This window comes from Hemicordylus capensis, chromosome 3, assembly GCF_027244095.1.
Source record: "Hemicordylus capensis ecotype Gifberg chromosome 3, rHemCap1.1.pri, whole genome shotgun sequence".
Taxonomy (NCBI): Eukaryota; Metazoa; Chordata; class Lepidosauria; order Squamata; family Cordylidae; genus Hemicordylus; species Hemicordylus capensis.
The window spans coordinates 53,113,993-53,140,632 of record NC_069659.1 but is presented as its reverse complement, the minus strand read 5'-3'; the positions used below and the strand labels follow the sequence as shown (position 1 = coordinate 53,140,632).

Genomic DNA, 26,640 nt, shown 5'->3' with positions numbered 1-26,640 from the left:
CATGTCAGTCTGGTTTGTGTGTTTGTTTTGAAAGAGTGTCTGCAACATATTTGTCCATTTAAAAAAAGGAAAATGAAACATTGCTGAGACACAGTAGTGATCCCTAACAAATAAGTAGTTGGTGTCAGTTGTGATTAACACTTGTAGGTGTATTATAGAAACTATATACCTGCTTTTTGAAAATATTTCAAGCTGGTTAAGAACTTAATGGTCACTCTGGCCTTTAATTCACTGGATGGTACTGGCCTTGTTCTCTTAGCACCAATTCTGTAGCTCATTCTGACTGAATAGAAGGGTGTGAGACTGGAAGATTTATAATGCTTTGCAGAGTTAAATGTTATCCATTTTTCAACTGTTGGTGATCGAAGCAGATTTAGAACATGCTGTTTGACAAGAAGCAACTGCTTGACATGTGATATACCAGGGTGATGAATGGTTCTGCCCAAATATCCCATTCAGCATCATGGATAATCTTCCTCATATTTTCTGAAGCTGTAATTGCTCAAACAGCACTACAGCAATACCCTAGGGAGCAAATGCCACTTAACTATTCATTTAATCCAACACTTCTAGAAAAAGGCCAATTCAGTTTATAATTTTAGTGTTTGCTTATTAAGAGCATCATATAAAAACCATATCTGATTATGAATAATATTGTGGGCCAAGAACATGAAACTGATATAGAAAGGGCCATATGTACTACCCACCAAAACACTTCAAGAGGGTAATCTTTTAGTTTACACCTATAAGAGCTGCTGTTGGAGGAAGGCTAAGCAAATCTAATGAGTAATCATTTGATATAGCCTAGGAGCACAAATAATAGTATGCTATTAGTCATTGAAACTACAAGAAACACTGTCCAGTGGCATACCAGTGTTTAGCCACAAATATTACTGATGCAGCTATCTTATTTCACAGTGATCTAGTAAAACAGTACAGACTGTGTCCATGTACTTTTTGGCAGTCCCTTCCTTCTAAAAATCAAGGTAAGAAGCAAAGCCCAATCAATTTTTCCACAAGATTGTGCTTGTGATCCCACTGTGCTTTGATCCTCAGAGTTTGAATTATCAGTTTAAGTACAGTGGTCCCTCGACTTACGAAGTTAATCCGTTCCGAACGCACGTTCGTAGGTCGAAATTTTCGTAAGTCAAAAAGCGCACCCACAGAGGTCTGGAAGCATTCGTAAGTCGAGGAAACCGCATCTAAAAATTCGTAAGTCGAGGAAGCCGCATCTAAACCGGCAACGACTTCCGGTCATTTTTGTCGTTCGTACGTCGAAAACTTCGTAAGTCGAGGGACCACTGTATTAATATTGCTTTATTGGAAAGTACTAATTACATACAAAATTACCAAATATCAAATTTTAAAATGACATATGTAAAATTAAACTCTGAATTCAGTCACTTTTTAAAAAGTGTAGGATATGTTAAAACATTAGCAAGATTTCTGTTCCAAGGCCTTCACCTGTTTTCTAAAACCTAGCAAGATCAGGCATCATCTGCATCACTAGGGAAACCTTTCCAAAAGGCTGGGGTTACTATAGAAAAGGACCTGGTTCTGGTCCCTACCAACAAAACATCGCTTAAGGAACCACAGTGGTAGGTAACCTTTAGCTTTCCAGCTGTTGGTGCCTAACTCCCATTATCTCCAATAACTTATTTGGACCGGGAATGATGGGAGTTGTAGTCAAACAGCTGGAAAGCCAAGGTAGCCTACTCCTGAACTAGCGACAAGGCTTTCCAACAGATCTCACTGGCTGAAAGCTCTTCTCTCAGCTAAATTAGAATTGGGCATTTAATAGCTCTGTTGCAGTCACACCATTCAACTAGATCAGGGTTTCTTAACCTTGGGCCCCCAGATGTTGTTGGACTACAACTCCCAGAATCCCCAGACATGACCATGGCTGGGTGGGGAAACAGTGGGCATAGCACTTGAAAAGAGAACAAGATGACAGCTTCTCATCTTTACATTTAATCGATCTGGAGGTACAGGTGCTTGAGAATTCATGTTTATTTATTTAATGCACATTTAATATTTGGAATACTTTAATTCCAATAAAATTGACACACATTAGTATTAAATGTAACTAAATACTTTTAGTATTTTGAAAGACTGGTGTGTATTTAAGAGTTTTTCTCAGTTGTATTGTTATTTAGTGGAATGTGATAGAACATATCACATGCTCAATGAAAACTGCCATTGGGGGGCAGAGAGGGAGAGAGCCTGAAAGTGGATACATAGGAAGCTGCTTTATATCAAGTCAAACCATTGGTCCATCCAGCTTAGAACTGTCTTCTCTGACTGGCAGCAGCTCTAAGATTTCTGGCAGGAGTCTTTCCCTGCCCCACCTAGAGATGCCAGGGATTGAGCCCGAGACCTTCTGCATTCAAAGCAGATACTCTACCACTGAGCTACAGCCCCATCCTCAAAGGGAAAGCAAAGGATAGACAACTGAATGTATCCAAGAAATTACACATGGGAAAAGTATTGGATCCAGGTGTGTGTTTGGAGAGAAAAGCAGATGGAACTATGTTGGGGAACTTGGAAAGTTTTTGAACAATTTTTCCAAATATAGGCAGATATTTAGCTTACCTGTGGTGGCAGGTCTAGTCAGCAGGACAAGCCACATCTTGTCCTTGCACCTATAGCTCAGTTCTCACTGCAGTGGTAGGTAAACTTGTGTCTGGGCTGTACAACTTCAGGGGGCTTACTAATTTGATTCTTCTCAAATCCCTTCACACAGAAAACTAGCATCATAACGGAAAAGTTGGGCTGGGCAATCCCACCCGCCCACCCCAAAAATCTAGTTTTCTATACCGAGGAAATACTGTGTGTGTAAGTTAATTCAAGCACACAATCACTCCAGTGGTACAACCCAGACACAATTTAAGATTCGTATCAATTCTCCTGCTTGCTAAGGAAATTCCAAGTAAGCAGCTAAGTGTCTTCCTGAGTTATTGACAAGAAAAGGCAACATTTGTTAGATTTCCACTTAAAATTTTAGCTGGCACTTGGACAGAATTGTATGTTATCCTTTGATGTCAATACTACTAATCTTACCTAACCCCTTTCAACTTTCAAAAATGGAAGCCATCCTTTACAGCACATCAGAAAAGATAATGTGTATCAAAGCAACAATCTTCAAAGTTGTTCACCTACAAAAATCTATGCAAGATACAGTCAAATGTATTGACCTAAATGTACGATACGTTGAAGAGTAACAGGCAGTACAATACAATAAAATTCAAAAAAGGTACTTGATGTACAACACAGCCCTGGCAGCAAATTGTTTTATAATGCACTCTGAAATTGCCCAAATATGCAAACGATTATAAAAGAGTCGGGTAAGCATCTCATATTCAAGCTTACCCTTCTAGAAATTCAACAAGTTGTTTATAGATTGGTTGTATTAATTTCTTATTCCAAAAAGCTTCCTTTTTTACTTGATTTGACTGAAGATAATAGAAGGAACAGGTAGACAATTGAGCCATTGCATGTATCATTTAGTTTTTGTTTCTACAGCATAAAGGTCAGAGCGCTTCTGGGAAAGAATGGGAATTTGCTGACGAACTTCTGCAAGTTTCTTTAGATCTGTAAAATGCAATAAAAAGCCTATATTACTACATTTCTTCTTTTTACTGGGGAGAAAAGCAAATCCTAGGTTGGTGTAGTGGTTAGAGTGCTGGACTAGGACCACAGAACACCCAAGTTCAAATCCCCCTTAAGCCATGATACTTGCTGGGTGACTCTGGGCCAGCCACTTCTCTCTCAGCCTAACCTACTTTACAGGGTTGTTGTGAGGAGAAACTTAAGTATGTACTGGGCTCCTTGGAGGAAGATCGGAACATAAATGTGTAAATGCATAAATAAAACCATGTACACAGCTTCATGGCTGTCCTTGGAAAGCCCTGAAAGAGTGCTGGGCCCAGGGGCAAATCAAACCGTGTGAGGCCCCTTCCAGTTAATTCTACTGTGGGTTAAAAGAGCGGGGCCCGGGGCAGCCACCCTGCTTGCCATGCCCTAAGGACAGCCCTGCACAGCTCTGGGCTCCTTGGAAGAATGATGAGATATATAAATGTAAAATAAATAAAAATTGTAAATTAGAAGCACACAAATATCCCAAGGTTTTAAACTTGCTTTGTGTTCATTCTTATAATCATCTTGCAAGGATGATAATTTATTCTCATTTTTACAGAAAAGGAACAGAGGCTGACATACAGTGACTGGATCAAAGCTGTACAGTGAGTCCATAGCAATAGCACTTACATTTATATACCGCTCTATAGCCGGAGCTCTCTAAGTGGTTTACAATGATTTAGCATATTGCCCCCAACATTCTGGGTACTCATTTTACCGACCACGGAAGGATGGAAGGCTGAGTCAACCTTGAGCCCCTGGTCAGGATCGAACTTGTAACCTTCTGGTTACAGGGTGGCAGTTTTACCACTGCGCCACCAGGGGCTCATAGCAGAGGGAGGACCAGTCCATGGAACAGGGAGGCTCTTATCTACGGGCAGAATGGGTGGCACCTTAAATTTCTCAGTCAGCCATGTTTTGTCTGCCTCCATTTTGTGTGCCTACTGCCTTTCTCTGTTTGCTGCTGCTCTTGCCTGCAGCGTGCTGCTGCTTTCAGAGTTGTGAGGTGGGCAACAGTAGCACCAACCTCGAACAAATAAAAAGCCCCAGGTCTTTTTAAAAAATTAATACAGCAGGAGCCAATAAGCATGCTCACTTTTGTTTTACGAAGTGAGCAGTCCTAGGACCGCCTTATAAACCAATCAGAGAGGGAGTAGGCTGATTGACTCCTCAGGCAGCCAGAGTGCCCTGAGGATGGGGAAGTCTTTTTCTTAGCTACTCAGAAGAATCCAATCACCGCTTTGGTTAGAGAGCAGGTAGGCTGGCCGGCCGTTGATAAGTCTGATCTTTTGCTGGCTTCTTTGTTTGTATTTGCAACCTCTGCTTCCTCTCCCTTGTGATCCGATCCATATGCAAAATATTATATTCCATTCCCAAAATGTCATGCCATAAAACATTGGAAGGAACAAACTGTAAGGCTGGACTAATGAGATAAATTGGTATAAGAAGCCAGAAAGGTCTTTTAGTCCAAACTGATTTTCAAATAATTGCAGAAGTGGCTTTCCACATGGGTATGGTGTAGCGAAGGAATGGTTTCTGTTGGAAAGAAAATGATTTTTAAAATCCATTTGCTATGCAGAAAGCTAACCAGGTTTTTGTTGGGATTGTAGCCAATAACTGTAATATTAATATGTCCACTGGGGATCATGGTACATTGGACTAGGATTAAAGGAGTGATCTCTATATTAAAAAAAAAATTGTTGCTTGCTAGGATCGACACCCAGGCTAAGTGGTGGGCACCCAAGGTGGGCAGAAAGTGGCACCCACCTGTTCAGCAGGCATGGAGTAGGGAGGGGGTGTCTTTGCTTCCCATGGTATCCTCTAAGTTACATGAAATGGTTCAGAGCTGAAGCAAGCATCAATAACGAACTTGTGATTTTTCTATTTATGAATTTTTTAAATAGGTAAAGCTGCCCTTGTCACTTCAGAATGCATTTGTTCTCCACTTTTGTAGCTGGTCTCTGCTATGATAGGTTGATTGCCGTCAAGTCGGAGTAGACTGTTAGTGACCACATAAATAGATTCTCTCCAGGATTATTGGTCTTCAGCTTGGCCTTTTAGGTATCTCAGTGGTGCATTCATCACTGTCATAAGAGTCCATCCACCTTGCTGCTGGTCACCCTCTTCTCTTTCTTTCAACTTTTCCCAGCATTATGGACTTCTCAAGGGAGCTGTGTCTTCACATAATGTGTCTGAAGTATGAGTTTCAACCTGGTCATTTGTGCCTCATGTGAAAACTCGGGATTGATTTGTTCTATGATCAGTTTGTTTTCCTGGCTGTCCATGGTATTCTCAAAAGCCTTTTCCAGCACCAAAGTTCAAAAGTGTCAATACTTTTTCTGTCCGGCTTCTTCAAAGTTCAGCTTTCGCATCCATAGAGTGTCACAGGAAAGACCACTGTCCGAACAATTCTAATCTTTGTGGTATATACACATCATGGCATCTAAATATACTTTCTAAGGCCTTCATTGAAGCCCTACCAAGTGCTAGTCTGAGGCGTGTTTGACTGTCAGATCCTTTACTGTTGATGGTCGATCCTAAAAGTCAGAAACTCTCCACCACTTCAATGTCTTCATTATCAATTCTGTGCTCCTTGACTTTCATTACTAGAGCTTGCAGATCATCCGCATTCTCTACTAACAGAGTATTGTCATCAGCATCGGACAGGTTATTAAAGTTTCTTCCTTCAACTTTAAAACTGTGCTTATCATCTTCCAATCCAGCTTCCCTCAGTATATGTTCAGCATATAAATTGAATAAAGAAGAAGACAGTACATAGCCATGTCTTACTCCTTTGCCAATCTGGAACCAGTCTGTTTCACCATGTTCTGTCTGGATTGTGACTTTCTGTCCTGAGGTTTCTCATGAGAATAATGAGATGTTCTGGGATGCTCAATTTCCTAAGGATATTCCACAACTTGACATGGTCGATGCTATCGAAGGCTTTTCTGTAGTAAATAAAGCACATATTGACTTCTTTCTGGTGTTCTTTGGCTTTCTCAATTATCCAGCATGCATCAGCAATGATGTCTCTTGTTCCTCGGCCTTTTCTGAAACCAGTTTGAACATCTGGCATTTCCCTTTCCACACAGGGCTCTAATATGTTTTTGATAATCCTGAGCATTATTTTGCTAGCATGTGAAATTAAGGATATTGTGCAATGGTTTGCACAATCTGTTAAGTCTCTTTTCTTTGGTATTGGTATGTATACTGATCTCTTCCAGTCTGTTGGCCACTGTGTTGTTGTCCAATTTTGCTGGCATAGTTTGATTAGAGCCTTGACTGATTCTTCTTCTGTTGCCTGCCATATTTCTATAGCTATTCCATCAATTCCTGTAGACTTCTGACTTGGTAATGAACAGAGTGCTGATCTAACTTCATCTTGACGTACTAGAGGGTCTTCTAAGTAGGGAATATATTCTAGAGATATTCCTTACTTGCAATACCTGTGGCTTATATATGTATTATTTATTAATTTATATAGATTTATTTATTTGCTTCCTCCAAGAAGCCGAGTCGTGCACATGGTTACATACATCCTTCCAACAGCTCTATGAGGAAGGTTTTGATGAGAGATAAGTGACTGTCCCAGAGTCACCCAGTGAGTTTCATGGCTGAAGGGGGATTTGAACTTGGATTTCCCCAGTCTAGTCCAGCACACTAACCACTGTACCACTCTGGCTCAGAGTTCTTTCTTAGTAGTAGTAATAATGTTAGTTTCTGAAATAATCAGGCAGACAGAGCTGTCCTGGTGACTTCAGAATGCATTTACTCTCCACAGAAGCAGCCTTTTGTAGCTGGTCTGTGCTTTACTTGTGGCTTGTACAGTTTTTCCTTGGTGTGCGAGCTTGTGTTTTGATCGTGCCATGTTCGAGACAAATCTACACACTACAGTAGTGCTGTTAAGCACTATAAAGCAACTGATGTTTTCCATATTTCTCTGTATCTCTTTGGATGAGCAATTGAGATTTTTGTGCTTGTGTGTGTGTCTTTGTATTTTGATCCCAGTCATTAGCTACAAACCTACACTTTGCCAGTTATTGCTAAGGCACCCGTCTAGCCCTGGCTCCACCTCTGCAGCTGCCCACAATTGGCTCCACCCCCTACCAACCGCCACTGAGAGCGCAAAAACATACTTTGGATGACTCACCTATATCTGCATATATAACTGTTTCCTCAGTGCTAGCTTTGGCTATGACTTCCCCCCTGAAAAGAAAAGTGTAGATTAAGGTATGGCTAACTCACCGAAGTCCTCTAGCGGCTGAACAGAAAGGCACAGTGTAACTTCTCTCCATTCCAACCCTTTGTCAATCCCCCCCCTCCCCCTGCTTCTAGGAGTAGATGTTTAAATTAGAATTGGGTCCAACCACTGAAAGCCTCTGCCACAAAAACTCTATGCCCTATACTGGCAATGATAGCCATTTTCTGATGGTCTGTAGCTGCCTCATCCCACCAAGATAGGAGGCAGTTACAGAACTAACTGTTGATTTGTCCAGAAGTCAGACATGTAAGCAAAGAGCCCTCTGCCAAGAGGTATGGCTTCAAGGTAGTTAAGTAAGAACATAGGAAGCTGCCTTATACTGAGTCAGACCATTGGTCCATCTAGCTCAGCACTGTCTACCCACTGGCAGTCGCTTCTCCAAGGCTGCAGGTAGGATTCTCTCTCAGCCCTATCTTGATACCAGAAAGGGAACTTGGAACCTTCTGCCTGCAAACATGCACGTGCTCCTTCCAGAGTGGCCCCATCCTCTAAGGGGAATGCCTTACAGTGCTCACACATGTAGTCTACCATTCAAATGCAAACCAGGGTGGACCCTGCTTAGCAAAGGAGAGAATTCATGCTTGCTACCACAAGACCAGCTCTTCTCCCCTGTGTAAACGAAGTAAAGTTTACCTTGATGGCTGGCCTGGGACTGTAGACGGGGAAAGGCGGGAGGACACTGATGTAGAAACTGAGAGGAGGAAGCCTGCTTTGCTTAACTGGGGCCCCTGGAGAGTCACTACCTCAAAATAAGTTGGGTTAGATGAAATACATTTCTAGTGCATGTTTCAGGTTGCTTCTCTCATATTTCCCAGCCTTTCCACTAAAAAAGTCACACAACATGATCCTCAAAGCAGAAGCGTCTTCTTGAATAGTCCACCCATAAACCACCCAACCACCACCGAGGAGTCTTAGCAGCTGCCTGGCAACCATGGAAGTGCTTTCCTTTTGACATCTGTCAAAGTCATCACTTGAACCTTTGTTTGGATACCCTGTCAAGTCCTCCTTGATTTTTACTGTTCAGAATTAGGCAGGTAGGAGAGAATTTCCATTTCATTTTTGTCTGATGCACTTTATAGATTTTAATTGGATGCTTGGTCTCATTTGTCTTATCGAGTGTTTCTTATGTGCTGGGGTAAGAGTTTGAAATTGCAACTACAGGTGTCATTTTTGCTACTTACCATGGATTTACTACTGTGCTATGTCCCCAGGCCACGTAGGCAGCTCTCTCATCCCTAGCAGGAGATGCAGTTGCCACATAGACCTGGTTATCAACAGCTCTGCATTAAAGACAAAAAAAAAATCACTAAGTAAAGCCTCATACACTAGGTAAGGATTAAAAATAGTTGGGAAGAGCAACAGGCACTGAGCAGCCTTTATAAGTTTAATGCACTATGCACTTTTCACAGTTCCTAAACAAATCTGGAGTGGGAACACACGTGACAGACTAACCTCTGAAACTCAGATATCCCAAACTGGCTCATTAAGTGTATATACACAGCTGTTTCAATGGTGTTCTAAAATATAAAGGGTCACTCCCTAATGACAGACATGATTAGAAACACTGCGCAAATGTCATGTCCCGACTGGAAGTCTCTAGTTTAAGTAGAATCAAATTCATAGTTGTTCAATAGTGATTTTGAATGATTAAGTGCCATCAAGTCCGTATCAACTCTTAGTGACCACATAGATAGATTCTCTCCAGGATGATCTGTCTTCAACTTGGCCTTTAATGTCTCTCAACCATAGTAGCTGTTCTCTAATACAAAAACAAGTGAGACTTACTTTATTTTTAAAAAAATTCAGTTACAGTATTTTGAAACTGCTTTTTCTATTTAACACGTAAGCACACACACACCGCTGTACCCAAGACAAAGCAATGAATAAATTCTCCTTAAACCCTGTTCACTTTGCTAGTTCTCACCGTCCTCTTTGCAGGAGTTCCCAGTGGGCTGGCCCAGTGGTCAAGTTAAAAGCCCCCGGATACACCAAGAGCTGGCAACCTGATTTAAAACAAAAATAATACCACCAAGAGAGGAGAAAGGAATAGTCATGCGAAATCAGGAAAAAAAACCATGGGAAATAAGGAAATATCACTAGAAGTTTTGAGATGTGTCCCTTACTTTGGTCAAGGCTGGTTTATTATTCTCTTTTCTCCAGTTTATGTGGATATTCAGTATATTTTAAAGTTTATAATCAATTTGAAAACTTCAGAATAAAAAAGATTGGAATCCCCCTGAAATACCACAAGCACATTGTATTCTGTTTGTGATGATTTATTTATTCATTCATTCATTCCATTTATATACTGCCCCATCCAAACGGCTATGGGAGGCGCACAATGTTGAAGCCTTCAGCAGTGACTGTACAAAATGTTCCGTTGCTCGGGAGGAAAGCAAAACATGTTAGTTTGGCTGGGATCAGAACTCACTCAAGGGCAGGATGAAGATTAGGGGAGAAAGCCTGGGAGGCAGGGAAGCTAAGGGACAGGGAACCCACAGGCAAGGAGGAGACCGAAGAAAAGGTGAAAGCAGGCAATGGTCTGAGAAAGAGGAACCTAAAGGAGAGGTAGGTGGACACAGAAACTGGAGAGAAAGGGCAGAAGAAACAGAACTGCGGCAAGAAGGAATTAATTGGGGGGCAGGTTGAAGCAACTTTATGGCATTAAGATCAGGTCGTAGGACAGCTGTGAATTGTGGAAAGTGAGGGAGAGATTCAGGAATGCTAGGGAGCAGCGTCCCCTCTAACGGGGATATTGACTAGAAGAGGTTGACTACAACTCCCATAATGCCCAGACAAAAGCCACTGCAGCTGGGGGTTCTGGGAGTTGTAGTCAACAACATTTGGGAATCCCTGTTAGAGGGAACACTGCTAGGGAGTAATAGTCAAGAGATGGGATGTCTTAAGAAAGAGGCTGCTAGACATAAGAGCAGTTCACACTAGGAGTAGAAGAAGCCTCTGACTCTGATTTGGGAGCTGGGCGTGCTGATTTTCACTCCTGTGTTAGATAAAAACAAGGTTGGAGGTAGGGAGCCCGATTGTCAGTCAACCCCCAGCTGAGTAGGACGCGCACACCCCACCCAGCTTCTGTAGGAGGAAGGTGGGAGCTTGACTAATGAGCAAGTTCCCTGCCTCTGACATTGTTTCTATTTCACATACTACTGAAAACGCAGGAGCTCCAAAATTAGGGTAGGAGTTTTCTCCTATCCTAATGTTGATCATATGAGCTGTGCTAGAGTCTAGATTCAGGCAGGGAAACTCTGCAAGTAGTGACTTCTAATGTCAGGAGCCCTTACAGGGGGCAGTGGGGCATGGCTGAATGTCACATGTTTATCTAAAGTAGCCAGTCAACTTTTGGGGCTGCAGGCTTCTAGTCTACTGTGATGTGCTCTAATTCAGGAATCATAAGCAGACTGTATTACTTCTCTTCCTCACAGCATTGTCACCAAAGAGAATTTTTCAGCAAATTTTCTCGGAAGTCAGATGTATTCCCCATCAATCACATTGTTAAGCTAAGCAGTGTCTTTGATCCAACAATTCCATAAATCCTTACATCAGAGCAAAGAAAGTTGTAAACCCAACTCAACATCCAGAAGTCCTTTCAGTAGTTGCTGAATTATCAGTCTGTAGGAGGTCAAATCAAACAAGGACCATTCAGAAGGGTTGCTCTCAAGCAAGCCCTGCTGATATCAAGCAGCTCATTTTTAGAAAATAGAGGAGATGCATCAACCCTTTTTATAGGGCAAATACAAATGAGGGTTAGAGGAGTGAGAGAGGAGTCCTCCCATCCCATAACTAGGTTAGAGGAGTCATCCCGTCCCATATCTCTAAAAAAGCACCTTTATTGGGTCCAAAACAAAATTGCAAACATCTGCTGAACAAGTGAAAAGGATTTCTGCCTTTTTGGCCCAGAAGATCCAACATGTTCTTTCTGATGTTCTCTTGTATGTGTCTCGTGTCTTTGCTAGAGCATATAGCTTTAGGGTTGGAAGCTGACATAAAGAATGGCAAGGTCCCAATTATGGGGATATCCCAAGTGTACCAAGAAAGGCAGATGCATTTTACTCAGGAGGAGGTCCTCACCTTTCTGGGTGTAGATTTGAGCAAGCTCAGCAAAGCGGATGTCATAGCAGATCCCAAGTCCTATCTTGCAGTATGCTGTTCCAAAACAGAAAATCTCATGTCAGACACTGGTTATCACCCAGCTAAGTCTGTTAGGGAAGTTTGCGGTAAAGCATTTTTTTCCTATTAGAAGACAACTAAAACTGGGTTCCAGGCACCGAACCCAGAAAAACAACAGGGCGGCAGCGGAGCAGGTAAGGACTTGCTTACCTGCTTATTAAGGGAACCGCTCCCCGCCCAGCCAAGCTGGTTCGGCGCTTCCCTAAGGAGGTGCTGAATCGGTTAATGCACATCCCTGTCCTGCATGCAAAGCAGGTGCTCTTCCACTGAGCTTTAGATTGTGAGCCCTTTGGGGACAGGGAGCTATTTTATTTATATCTATGTAAACCACTTTGGGAATTTTGGTATATAAATATTCATCATATTCGTATTCTGTACTCAAAAGCATAAGGAGATTTAAAAAAAATAATAATTCATAATTGTTTACAAATCATATGGCTGAAAAGGCCCCTGTAAAACAGGTCATAACTTTTAAACTTAAGTGCCTAATAGCACAGATGGCTGCATACCACCAATAAGCATAACAATGGTAACATTTAAGGTTACATTTAATGTAAATTCATATTGTAATTTGAAGAAAGAGCCGTGTATTATGTACACAGAAATAAAAAAAGAGAATAAACAGGAGCATAATATATAGGGTTGGAACCAAAAGGCTGATAATAAAGCAAAGGCTCTTTACTCACGAGTATCAAATACAGAGAGTCTGTCACCAGGACTCAGTGTTTCAGACTCCTGGAACCGGATTTTCCCAGGCACGTTAATGTCAAACAAATGAATCTGTTCCCAAAAATAAAGGCAGGCACTTCTTGAAAACTATTCAACATAATTGCATTGAATGAGTATTTTCTTCACACAAGAGAGTTGGCTATACAGAAGTGTGTAAAACTCCATGCTGAAGGTATGTCCTATTTCAGAGGAACATCTTAGAACAATGCTCAAGCATTTCAGCTCAAAACAGTTTGAGGCATACTGCTTTTGATGATATATATTATTATTTTAGCCTTATAATTAAGCCCCCCACCCAATGTATTTTCTTCACACAAGAGAGTTGGCTATACAGAAGTGTGTAAAACTCCATGCTGAAGGTATGTCCTATTTCAGAGGAACATCTTAGAACAATGCTCAAGCATTTCAGCTCAAAACAGTTTGAGGCATACTGCTTTTGATGATATATATTATTATTTTAGCCTTATAATTAAGCCCCCCACCCAATGTAACCACCCACAAAACATGTATTTATTGGGGGGGGGGCGGCTTGTTAGTAAGTGGTGATGATTCTCTCTCTTTTTAAAAGCATTTTCATTGCACCTGTGTGGACAGTGGCAGATGGAACAGTGTTCCTGACAGCCAGCTGCTATGTTGCCAGCTTTTTAAACACTAGACTGAGACAGAATGTGATGCAGGGTAATTTCTTGCCTCATTCTAGCATTTTAAAAGATGGCGACTGGCAGCAGCTGGCTGCCAGAGACACTAGCGGTGCTTGAAGCACTGCTGAACTGGCCTCTGCCCACACAGGTGCAGTGGGGAAAAATGGTGAAGAGAAAGTTTTTCCACTCTCCTGGACATGAAGTCCAGGTTGCCAGTGGTGATCATGTGAATGGTAAGGGACAGCAATGTATTGTTTATATAGTACCATCCATGATGGTACAAGGAATGAGAGCACAGGTCCCTACTCAGAGGAACTCACAATCTAGAAGACACACAACAGAGGCAGGAGTAAAAAGAGGAAGAATGTGCCATTACTTTGTGCTTAGGCTTCGCTATAGCAGGGTATGGCGACTAATGGTTTGTGCGAACAGCTTCATGGTATACTTTCTTGAATACTTTTAGAGAATGCCACTTGGATTCAGACACAACAGAATATACAGCTTTCAAGCTGTGCACCAGGCATAGTGCAGACAGGCTTCTCAGCTAATCTAACTATCTAGAGCAGGTGTCCACAAACTTCAGCCCTTGAAAGGCTGCTGAACTACAACCCCCAGCATACCCAGCCACAATAAATTGTGGCTCGGGATGCTGGGAGTTGTAGTTCAGCAACGTCTGGAGGGCCGCAGTTTGGGGAAGCCTGATCTAGAGCAATAATTAAGAACTAGCTGGGCCGGGCGCAGAGCATCTGTGCCTCTAGTCTCTCCACCTGCCACTTCCCCCCCTCCCCACACACACACTGTTTTGTTTTCCGCCTTGCCTCCACTGCGCTGCTGCTTTCCTCTCCCCCTGGCCAGCATCTTGCTCACAAACTGTCAGAGCTGCCACGCATGGGATTAGCAACGGGTACACCTTAGAGAAATACACACACACATATATTCATTTCTTACTGGCATGTTATGCCTTGTTCTTTTGTGAAAACTTACGGAGCTCTTGCTCCATGGGGTGAAATCGCCTCAACAGAGGTGGGACTTTGTGGACCAAGGGCTGGACTTAGCCCACCAGCCTGCCCCAAGCAGCATTTAGTCCGGTTATGCTGTTGCAATCCAGTGCATGTCAAGACATATGGAATTGTGGGGGCTGTGTCAGCATATTGAGTTTGGATGCAACAAACTCAGGTCCAAATGTCAAAAAGGGCATGGGAAAATGAGCTGCTATGTATATCAGTGGACGGCCTGGGTAAGTCACTATCAGCCTAATCCAGTGTTCTTCACTGTTTTTCAAGTGGGGATCACTGGGGTGGGGGCAGGGGAGAACCTTCAATGTGAGAGCTATTTCTCACTATGCTGACCTGCATGCAATGTATACTTTTCCTATGCCCGGGCTTTAAGAGAAATATTTATTTTTATTCTAGAGCGCTATTAAGCCCCAGTGATGTCCGGGAAGGCTGCACTGGGATGTATAGTCCTTCCTAGAGCTTTCCCCATAGAGCTAGGTGCTGGGAAGGATTATAGTTCCCAATCTTAGCACTCCACACATGCCTTCCCAGATGTTGCTGGTGGCACTCTCGAGGCAATGTACTTCCCCAGGACGGTGCAGTGGGAAAGGTTGCCTCTGTGAAGTGCTGGATGCTGCACTTGCAATGATAAACACTGGCCTAACCTAGTTTATGGCGCTGTTAAGCTAAATTCTACTCTAGTCTCCTTGGCAGAAGTACAGGAATGAAAAGCAACCAACAGGTCAGTCAAAGTGCTCTCTTTTATTATTATTATTAAAAACTTTTATATTATTATTATTAAAACTTTTCTACCGCCCTTCCAAAAGGCTCAGGCTTATACAGACCTATCAGTGTTCATGGCACATTACAAAGGCCAAGAAGGCAGGTTCCTGCCTCAAGGGGCTTACAGTGCAATCCAAATTCAGCTTACGGGAGACAACAGAGGGAGAGGAGGGAAATGGAAGCATGCTTAAAGAGAGGAAGAGTGTGCATTTATAAAGCAACCAAGTACTCTAAATATGCAGCTACCACACTTCTCTTGGGTGCCATATGAATCCGAGACTTGGCTCTGTTAAAATCACACTTTTTTTTATGATGCAGGTAACTTCAGCCAACAGACATACGTGAACACATGAATATGAAATTTTCACCTTTCTGTGCTTTGCTAACATGGTGCCATCTGGACCAAAAACTGCACATGTGTTATATAGCTTCCCAGCATCCTCCTCCGGAATAGAACCTTTTAGCAAGAGAGGAACATTTTCTGTTGAGTTGTTGTTGTTACTTAGCCAGTTATTCAAATATTGTGGCTTGTTCTAATTTAAAAACACACCACTATATTTAAGCAAACACACACAAAGATTCCTCAAAGTATGGCCATACCTCCAATCAGATATATGCCACACTCCTTTGCCATTTCGGAGAGCTTTTGGGTGGATTCACCAGGGATTCTTTCTGCATATTCTGGAAAATATTTTGTGCCGTAAGGAGAATTGAAGCATTCCTGGAACAGTAAAAAAGATGAAACTGACATCCATGTAGTATATTCAAAGGTTTTTTAAAGCATAAAAGACTGCTGAATAGGATAGAGCTATTCAGTCTTCCATACCTTTACAAAGGCATGAACTATTGGATGAACTAAACGCAATACTGTGGTTGTGTACAGAGAGCACAAAATGGGGGAAATTCTTTATTCCTATGTGAGCACACACAGCAATGTAGTTGATTTTTAAAAGATGTATTTTTATGCCAGGCAGCTCCTTAGGCAGGTAGAGTGATGATCTGGTTGAAATACTTTGCAATGGCTAACTCTACTGTGTATATAGTTCACCTTTTCTATCATCCAATATTAATTCACATGAATATGTTTGATTTAATGGGAATGCACTGTAGGCGTGATACTAATGATGCCTTGTGTGGTTTTAAAGAGTTATTTGAAGCTGATTTCCCCCATTTCTATCTAATGTTTACCTTCCCATCCCTTCTTCCCCCACCCCATCTCCCTCCCCTTCCACATTTTCTGTAATTGGGCCAAGAAAAGGCGTGGATGGAAAATCTTGGGAGGGTGGTAGTTTATTTGTTTTGGATTTTGATGTTAATTACTAGAGTTTAATTTGTTGGGTTTGGGGCATTTGAGTGTGTGTGTGTGTGTGTGTGTGTGTGTGTGTGTGTGTGTGTGTGGCATTCAGTGTTTTGTTTTGTTTATTTATTTAGGTAATCTTGAACTCTTAATTGGAAAAGCAGGATGTAAATGTGTTGTCTCAACAATACCAAGCAAACCAATACACTTTAGGGAGCTGCTAAATGCTACAAAAATTGTTTAATTCAGATTAAATATCTGGTTAAGTCATTTTCCTCCCACAAAATCTACTTTTTTTAAAAAGCATAATTATTTCCCCTGGGAGATCCTGTGCTGGGGGTCCTGAGGAAGTCATGCCTTTTTCTACAAGATAAGTGGTAATGATTATAGATTTACTACCTCACCTCAGAAGTGGTTAATTTGCTCATAAGAATCAGTGGACTACAAATATTTAAGGCAGGAGTTCTCAAACGTGGGCCCCCAGATGTTGTTGGACTACAATTCCTATCACTCCCAGACACAATGGACATTGTGGCTGGGGAAGATGGGAGTTGTAGTCCAACAACATCTGAGGGACCCAAGTTTGAGAACCCCCAATTTAAGGCATTTATATCTCATCCTTCCTACAAGGCGCTCAGAGCAGGGTACATGGTGGTTCCTCTTTGATCCTCAAAAACTACTCTGTGAGGTAGGTTAGGCTAAAAGAATGTGACTGGCCTAAGGTCATTCAGGAAGCTTCTTGCTGGGCAGAGATTTGAATTTGGGTTTCCCCAGTCAAAGTCCAACACTTGAACCACAAGAATTGCCAGGGCCAGATCTGAAAGAGCAGCTTATTCATTCATTCATTCATTCGATTTCTATACCTTACTTCACTCTCAGCACCTGGAGATGGCAAAAGCTACCTTCTCAACCCATCCAGGTTACTTTCAGAACATGTGAACCTACCTCCTTCCTCCTGTCATGTTGCATGAAACGATGGCTCTTGCTTGCTTTCACTAGGGAGCCAGAATCAGTGTGTGGAATGAAAGCTATTCTAAACTGTTATACATGAAAGGCAAAGTGAAAGACTGACATAAAAAATCCCATGTTCTCCAGTTTCTTTGTTCTTGTGAAATGTGACAGACCATGTAAAATTTAGCATGCACCTATATTATAAATGTAATTGATCAGGAAAGGAAAAGCAAACATAATTTGGATAATCCAAGTCCTGTATATGTAGAGTTAACATGGGATGTTTTGCACAACACTGGGTCCCATTATAGTAGGGAAAATATTCCCCAATGTAAAACGTTACACCTAGTTTACCAAGAACTTTGCACTGTTGAGCCACATGCACGATAGCAGAAGGTTAATGACCAACTCGAGCAAGAGTGCTGTGACTCCTTCCCTACAGAGCTCAAATGAAAAGAGACCAGGGCACTGATTCACCAGCACTGTTGCTGTGCAAAACAAAATGTGTGTGTGTTTTTAAATCAATGTTACAGTGCAATAGTTTGTGTGAAGGTGGTGGCAGAAGAAAACAAGAAAGTGACTGGAGACAGAAGTATAAGCGGTTAGTCTGAGGGAAAAAGGCCAAATGCCTACATTGCAAAATGGTTCATTAACTTGCTTCTATCTAAAATACATTCAACCTACAATCTACATAGAGCTGTCCATGGGCCAAGAAGCAATTCACACAGCAAAAAAAAAAAAGCGGGGGGGATGTTTAGTAGGATTATGCCTATGATTAGCACTGGTAATGGTATTTGTGGACTGGTTATGTTTTCATAGTAAAATGACCAAATTAAAACAGTAGCTGATGTTGTTTGCAATACCTTGTTACTCTAGATCCAGCCCAAATATGAAGAAATGTGCTATTATCCAGGCATAGTAGCAACTGAATTGCAGGCACCGTTCCATAATAGAAGGGTTTCTTTATTGGAGGCCTGAGTGGTACAGTGGCATTTTTGGTTGTAATTGCCTTGAGAAGTTCTATGTGTATAACTTGCTGAATGCATATGTCCTAGACAGAGGCACCTTGGCCATAGTTACACATACTTTGGCAATTTCTGGATTCGATTATAGCAATACACTGTACACAAAGTACCCAAACTTCAAATTAGTTCAGAACATGGTGGATAGACTATTCTTTGTCAACACCAGCAAAACCGTCAGACCCAAATGTTCCAAGTACTGATCTTTCCCAGTGCTGAGTAAACAGAGCAAGCACCATTTCTTTGAAGCTCAGCATTGACTGCTGGGCTTGAGGAGGGAATGATCTATGGGAAACCCTTACAGACTGCAGAGGGAACGATTCCCCAGTCTGGGGGAAACTCCAGTGAAAAAAAATATGTTAAGGAGTTTTCTTCATAGATGAAAACTGCCAATACCAATGGGATGCTTGATATGGACACCTGTTCAGAAACAACATAAACCAGTAGTCAAGTGGTGTCTATTAGGTGATCAACCCTTATATGTGGCGATATCTTTTTTATGGAGCTGAAAGACACAGAACAAGATTGTGATTAATCATTAGTGGTCCGTGCTTTCCACAGCTGTGGAAAGCAGATTGTGTTACAGAACATGCAGGGGAACAATGATTAACACCATGCCTTAATCGCCTGGTTGTGAGTTTCCCAGAAGCATCTGGTAGGCCACTGTGGGAAACAGGATGCCAGACTAGATAGGCCTTCAGTTTGATCCAGCAAGGCTTTTATGTAAGGAAGACTGACTAGCACTAGCTTTCATATCCAAAATGCACAAAAATAAGTACAAAAAATCATGCTACTATAATTAAATTATGTCAAGCTCAATTGTGGGAAAACAACTGTGTTAGGGAGAAGCACGGAACACATGACTGAAGAACAGCAAGCATGCTTTGTTGCATTCCTGGGATAACAGGTTGAGAAAATGTCATAAATACTCACTGGCAGAACCACAATTTTTGCCCCTTGTGCTGCTGCAGTCCTCACAAGCCCAAAAGCTCGGTTCAGGTTTTCTGTTTTGACAGCAGATACCTGAAGCTGGATGAGAGCGAGACGGAAGTCTAAAGAGAAATAAGGCAAATAATGAACTAGTGGAAAATATGCTCAAAATTATACCTAAAATTTATATGCAGGTTCTATGATTACATCTGCAGTATTCTAAATACTGCAGAGCCAACTGTCAAGGAACTGATAGATTGTGACTACAGGCCTGACAAGACTGAATACTTCAGACAACAAGGTCAAGTGGACAGGGAATGCAGGTGAAAGCCACTCCAGCATCCCTGGTGGGGCTGATGCAGTGGGGTGAAGATGGTCACAATGAGTTACTTCACAAAATGCTCCTGAGTGGAGCAGAGATCCATCTGTCCTGAAAGAGTTCAAGGCAAGCAACATCCTGACTGTGCATGGTGTGTGTAGCCCCTTTAACACATCAACTCTGCCGATCAGAAAAAGGTTTCATGGCAAAACTTGGAATGGCAACAGAGGCCATGGACAAAGCCTGATCAGATGTGGGCATCCAGAACATGCTCAGTCAGATGGAGATATATGAAATGGGCAAGGCTGAACTCCTTTCCTTTGCTACTGAAGCCTGTGGGTCCAGACATCCACACAGATATATCCTGCAGTTGGCACAGAGCTCTCCATAGGGCAATACCACGATCCAGAATGCCAACAGATTCCTAGGTTGTAGCCTAGTCTCCCCCCCTACCCTCAATATGCTAACTTCCTTTATAGAGGAATATTATTTGTAGGAAGCATTCCATCATAGAACTGAAACCGAAACCATTTTGAAATCTATTTTGGTAATACACCAGTGTTTCAATTTAGTAAATATATAAAATATAGTAATTCACCACCCACAGACTGGAGTGAGAGAGTCCAGATTCTATCACTTGCAGTATGTGAAAACTATACCAACGTTACTAGAAAAGAACTATACCAGATCAGAAACTTCACTTTTCTAGAAGGCATAGCCAAGAAAACCTGGCATGGTTCTTTATTCCAAAGTCTCAAAGGTTGGTATTTAATTTCTTCTGTTTAACTTACATCCCATAGGGCCCCAAAGTGTAATCAAAATTGAGAGAACAATAACAGTTCATTATCAATTAGTAACAGATGAGGGCTTTCTAGACATTTTTTCTGGAAAAAATTTCACATGCAGTTCTTCACATTTGCATAAGATTATTTTCTGTCACAAAAACGCCCACAATCTAAAAAAATAAGACAAATTAGGCATAGCACTGCAAAGACGCTGCACTGATGTTGGATAGGGACAGTTGTTCTCCCTCTACTAAAAACAGAATAACCACTTTAAAAGGTGCCTCTTTCTTTGCCCAGACTAGCAAGGGGGACACAATGTGGTTTAAGTGTTATACTGAAACAAATTCAAAGCTCTAGTAGGGGGAAAATTATTTTTACTGGAATATAAATACAACATATATGCACTCTCACACATACTCCTAGGGATAATCACCTAAAAAGCATTAATTACAACTTGCCAAGGTTGCCTAACATTTCACTGGCATCCATTCATTGTTACAAAATGAACTTTATAAAATTTTTAGAAATTAAAAAATTTCTACAGAAAAATAACGTATGTGAATATTTTTTGGAATTGTTTTAACTTCACATCTCTACAATTAATGTATGTAACATGTCAAGATCCTCCGACATAAGTTTTTGTTCTCTGATCTAAAATAATGAGTGGTAGTCAATGCCACCATTTGAAAGAAAGGAGATTTGAAAAGCTAAAGCTGGAATTATAAGGAATATGTAAAGGCAGCCTTTCCTCCTCTCTGTGACTCAACCTTAAGCAGATGAATGCACACCTTTATTTTCTCCCATGTAAATGCGTGGGTGCTATTTACTTCGATGGGGAAAAATTGTGCTGCTCTTGAAGAAGAAGCCCATGTAATCCATTCCTTGGAAACCACCATTCCCTTTGAACCCCATGGGTGGCAATGTGTCTCTCTGCAGAGGGGGAAGTTTACCAACTCCTCTAAGAGGTCTCTATAATATATAGGCCTTCCTTCCACATATGCATTATGACCACAGACATTTCCTTAGTTCTTTTAATATTTGATACCATATTTACCTGAATAGAAGACAACTCTGAAGTTAAGACGACCCTCTTAAAAACAGAGGTTAAATAGGTTATAATTGTATTTACCCACAATGAAGACGATTCTGAATTTAAAGACGGCCCCTTGATTTCTAATATCAAAGGGAGGGGGGACTAGTCTTGGATTCAGGTAAAAATGAAACAAGAAGTTTTAACAGAAGAATTGTTTTACTTCAGAGCTTGATCCAAATCTCTGAAATCCATAACATGCTACCTCTCAAGTGTACAAATTTAAATGTCCTTGTATCCTAGGCTATGGAGCAGAGATGGAAGCTTCCTGAAATATCAGGGATCAAATAAATTCCAAAACAAGATTTTCTAAACTCACAGTTTGACCCATGAAGTTTGCCCATTAGCAAAGATTTCAACCATGCTCTAATTTAAGAGAAAAAGCAACAGTTTTATTCTGTACAGATGTTTTTAATATTAAAACATTAATGTCTAGAAAGTCTTCTAAAAAGCAACTATATTAGTAATGCATTTACTCTTTGATGACATATCACCAAAGCTATTCATTCCAAAGAGACCTGAATCTATAAAGCACAAACACATCAGGACACTTAGAAATTTTGTCACTCTCCAGATCAAATGATTTAAATCATTTAACCCTAAATGATTTTAGGGTTTAATTACTTGCATAGCTAATCACACACAAATTACTTACCTATAACTTAAAAAAACAAACAAACAATGTAGTAGTCATCTGTGCAGACACAGATCTACATCTTTTCAAATGTTATCTTGAAAAGGTGCAGATTTCCCATAAGTAGAACCACACAGGGACTACACAGAAAAACTGAAACATCCATACTACCTAGGCTAGCCCCCACCCCTCCCCCGGAACAAAGGGTGAGATTTAAACTGAGATATAAGATAGAAGATTTGGGCAAGTCAGTCTTGAAGATTTGTTTTTGAGTTGTTTTTTCAACATAGGGATCAACAACTCGAACAGACACTCTTATCTCAACTACGGGGGGGGGGGGGAGTAACAGCCTAAAGGTAAAATTTCAGGGACAACAAAAAGAGTCTGAAGTTCTTTTTGTTGTGTTACATGGGATAGGAAACAGATACTGTGGTCCTTCCACGAGATCCCGTCCTTTTATTTTCATATCAGCACTACGCAAACCCAACGAGAAATAAAGTCTCCATTGTTGGGAAAAAGCAAGCTGGGACGGTCCCTGTGTGCAATGAAAGCAGCAACAACAGGAGACATGTAACCCCCCACCGAAATAGAAAAGGGAACCCTAGTGTTGGGAGTACGTATGCCCCCCGTTTAGCTTTTACCACCACTCCTTTTTACCCAAAGGACAGAAAATAAAAAAGACGAAGAACCCTGAAGCATAATGTTCCCACCCAGAGAAACTCACTCACTGGCCATGACTCCTTTTACCAGCTGCATCCCAACCAGGGACCGCGCTGTCCCAGCCAAATAAACCCTCCGAGAGGAGAAGCACAACGCATGCTCAGTGGGAGTGAAGGGCTGCTGGGAAATGTAGTCCGGTTATCTTCTGGGCGCCGGAGTAGGTTAGGGAAGGCGTATACAGTGAACAATTTTGCGTTTTTTCCCTTGTCCGGTCTCCTGTTGCATGACAGCCTAAAAAACAAAGAAACCCCAACAGAAGGAGAGTTAGCATAGCAATGCGGTGGTGGGGAAGAGATACTCTAGTTGAACCTATAAATCGCTCAGTTGTTAAAGGCACAGGACAGGGACATCGTGAAAAGATAGTAACCATAGCTGCTACTCTTCGACTTATTTTATCTCCAACTTTCCAAATAAATGTATTGCCGATGGGGGTGATGGGAGTTGTAGTCCATTAATTCTGGGGAGTTTCAGGCTGGCCATCCCTGCCTGCACTATGGTAACTAGTAAAGGCAATGAGGAATCACAACGTGATCTAGACAAGTTGTTCTGGTAAGAACTAATCTACCTACTTTCCTTTAACTATAATTTTAATTGATAATTTCCATCCTTGCAGGTTCACCCACTTCAGCCTTAAAACGTTCACGCATCCACCATCTTGCACTGGGTGGATGACATCATCACAAACTATACCATTGAGGTGGCCCTATGTATCACTCACTACAACAGTACCAAATTTAGTTCAAATCATTTAGGCGGCCCACAGTAGCCCTCTTGCACAACAAAGTTCATGCATCCGCCATCTTGGATCAGAGTGGACAACTTCATTACAAACTACACCCTTGATGTGTCCCTATGTGTCATTCACTACAACAGTACCAAATTTGATTCAAATTGGTTAGGCAGTCCACAAGTTATCCCATTCTCATGTGTCTCAACCATTCACACAGCTGCCGTCAGGCTGAACAGCTTCCATCAGGGTGAATGACAGAATTACAAACTACACCTTTGAGCCTTCTCTATTTGTCCCTACATCTGTGGCAAATTTGGTTCAAATTGTTAGACAGTTCACAAGTTAGCCCACTTGCACCTCAAACATTTACATGTCCCCCATCTCGAATTGGGGTAATGACATGATCACACATATGCCGTTGAGGTCCCTATGTGTCCTTACAACTGTACCCAACTTGATTCCTATTGGTCCAGGCATTGCGAAGTTGATAGCGGGTGGGGGTGGGTGGGTTGGTCAGTCGGTCGGTCGGTCTCTCTCTCTCACATACACACACTGAATGCCCAGTGATCTAATAAGCTCAGGAAAGTAAGAGATCACCTAGCGTTCTGTGTATCCTCAATGACATAGTTTGTGATGATGTCATCTACTATGATGACGACAAATATTAATATACTGCTCTTCATCCAAAATTCTCAAAGTGGTTTACATCAAAAAATAATACATAAATAAGATGGTCCCCTGTGTCCAAGGGGCTCACAATTTTAAAAGAAACATAAGGCAGATACCAGCAATAGCCACTGGAGGGATGCTGTGCTGGGATTGGAAAGGGCCAGTTGCTCTCCCCCTGCTAAATATAAGAAAACCACTTTAAAAGGTGGTTGTCTATCTCGATTCAAGATGGCAGGCGCATAAACGTTTGAGGCACAAGTGGGGTAACTTGTGAACTGCCTAACCTTTTCCTTCCAGAAAGTAGGTTAAAATTGGTGGTTTTGCCCCTTTGCCCAGCATTGCCAACTTTGAGATGACTCTTACGTTGTTGCTTTCTCAACAAGTTGATAAGCAGCAAACAATAGATGATCATGTCTAGTAGTCTGTTGTTAAATGGAAGAAGCTAATCAAATCTTTCTCGCCACTTGACATATTCCTCCATCCTTAATTTATTTCTTTATACATCCAAGGTCTTTTCATGTCTCATCTCCAGTCTCTGCTGATCAAGACGCAATAAAGATGAGCTATAAGTCATGTTGGTCATTTATAATTACACTTGCTCTTAAACACTGAAATTCACAGCAGAATTTCATTCTGAAATTATTTAAGAATTAATTTGGTTCAGCTTTATTTATATATCTCAGCCAGCTGTACACATAGCTGTCTCTAGGTTTTAGGGCCTCTCCCCATTAATATTGTGTTGGCCCTGCTGGGACTAGAAGAGTCTCTGTTGCTGGACTGTAGCATGGGGGTATCCATAGGTGCAGAGCCCTGAGCTACTGCCTCCACCTCAGACAGCCCTGCCTGTACATTATTAAATAAGAATTGTCCATATTTCCTTACAAAATATAGAATATTCTTGCATCCAAAGGCAAATACGCAAGCCAAATGTGTTTTATTACTACAGCATATTCCAAATCCAGTCCATTGCCATAACACACACAGAGTCCAGCTATTTGAAGTGCTGCCACTTGAGCGTATGTAAAGGGGCAACCCTATCCACATTTACTTGGGAGTAAATGAATACAGTGGCAACATAAATACTCACTGAATGCAATGGGACTTACTTTCAAGGAATTATACCCAGGAGCATGCTTATACACCTACATTTCTACACATTTGTATAAGGATGAGATTTGCCTGTCAGTAGAGGTCCTATTAGCAGGAGGGAAAATATCCTCACATTATTTATGATTCATACAGTAATTGATCTATCTATGGTGGTTTGCAGAAAATGAGATGACAGATCCCTGACAGAATGTGCTCACAGTTTAGAAATAGATACAAGGAACAAAAGAGAAAGAGAAGGGAAATGGAAGCAGGGATAAACAGGACAAGTATATGTAGTTATTTCAGTTATGTGTACTTATCCTAGTTATTATGTGGTATTGGGGCTATGTGGTTCAAATTTAAAACATTATGCTTAGTTACCATGCAATATACATGCTAGCCAAGGATTAACATGCATATGATCAGAATGCAAGAATGTTTCTTGTAAAAGAAATCATTGCTTTAAAAATACTAAGCAGCTGGCTGGGTGTCCTTATTGCATGCCAACCAAAATCAGTCCAAAATATTGGCTGAATAAAACTAAATTTGTGACGATTTATAAATGGCTTTAAAGGGAGGCATGTGGAACACCTCAGTCCACACAGAGCAGAAGATGGAAATAAATCTGGTTTATTCATAAGTCGATATGTTGGCGATGCAATGCACATATTGGAATGAAACCCTGGTCATTGCATATGAGGATAAAGCATGAAGGCCAAATGGTGCCTACTAAAATATCTATTTTGAGGATTGAAAGAAACCTACAAAGGATGAAATAAAGGAAGCATTGTTTATAGAGAAGTTGAGACCTGACATTATGCTTGGGAGGCATTGGCCAATGTCATAACGTTTATTAGCCTCTGAGAAGAATCAGGCGATTCCCCTTTTCTCTTCCCCCACTCCACTCCACCCTTGCTTATTATCTCTTTGCCAGTCATGGAACAGAGTGTTATCACATCTAAGGAATTTAACAGTTGGGGAACAGAGGAGGTTTTTATCAGTGCTTATTTGTGTGTTTAGCTGAGGATGGTGTATTACATCAAAACATGTTATGTGTTTCAACTTTTTAGTTTTCTTTTGTGCAATAAAGGATCTTTTTGTTGAGAGTCTGGTTTATTGATATCAGCATGTCGAATATGTCAGTTGTAAAGCTTTTTATGATAGTTGCTTTAAGTAG

At 41.3% G+C, this 26,640-nt stretch overlaps 1 protein-coding gene and 1 long non-coding RNA gene across 3 annotated transcripts; one reads left to right on the top strand and one right to left on the bottom strand.

The window, feature by feature from the left end:
• Positions 1–3,107: 3,107 nt before the first annotated feature.
• Positions 3,108–23,640, bottom strand: NIT2 (nitrilase family member 2). 2 transcript variants are annotated; one of them, XM_053311370.1, is made up of 12 exons: positions 23,545–23,640; positions 22,984–23,206; positions 19,431–19,549; positions 15,828–15,948; positions 15,596–15,684; positions 12,766–12,859; positions 11,981–12,055; positions 9,822–9,900; positions 9,079–9,177; positions 8,531–8,636; positions 7,787–7,842; positions 3,108–3,591 (listed from the first exon to the last, which is right to left on the bottom strand). In XM_053311370.1, exons 2-11 carry the CDS (start codon positions 23,009–23,011, stop codon positions 7,819–7,821), a joined length of 834 nt encoding a protein of 277 aa, XP_053167345.1. In that variant the 5' UTR covers positions 23,012–23,206; positions 23,545–23,640; the 3' UTR covers positions 3,108–3,591; positions 7,787–7,818. The 2 variants fall into 2 exon arrangements, with proteins under 2 accessions (XP_053167345.1, XP_053167344.1); XM_053311369.1 differs by lacking the exon at positions 8,531–8,636 and having other exon boundaries at positions 23,545–23,631.
• LOC128351663 (uncharacterized) lies at positions 3,635–10,139 on the top strand. Its single transcript, XR_008319957.1, has 2 exons — positions 3,635–4,241; positions 8,713–10,139. It is a non-coding gene; the product is annotated as an uncharacterized LOC128351663 (long non-coding RNA).
• Positions 23,641–26,640: the final 3,000 nt, after the last annotated feature.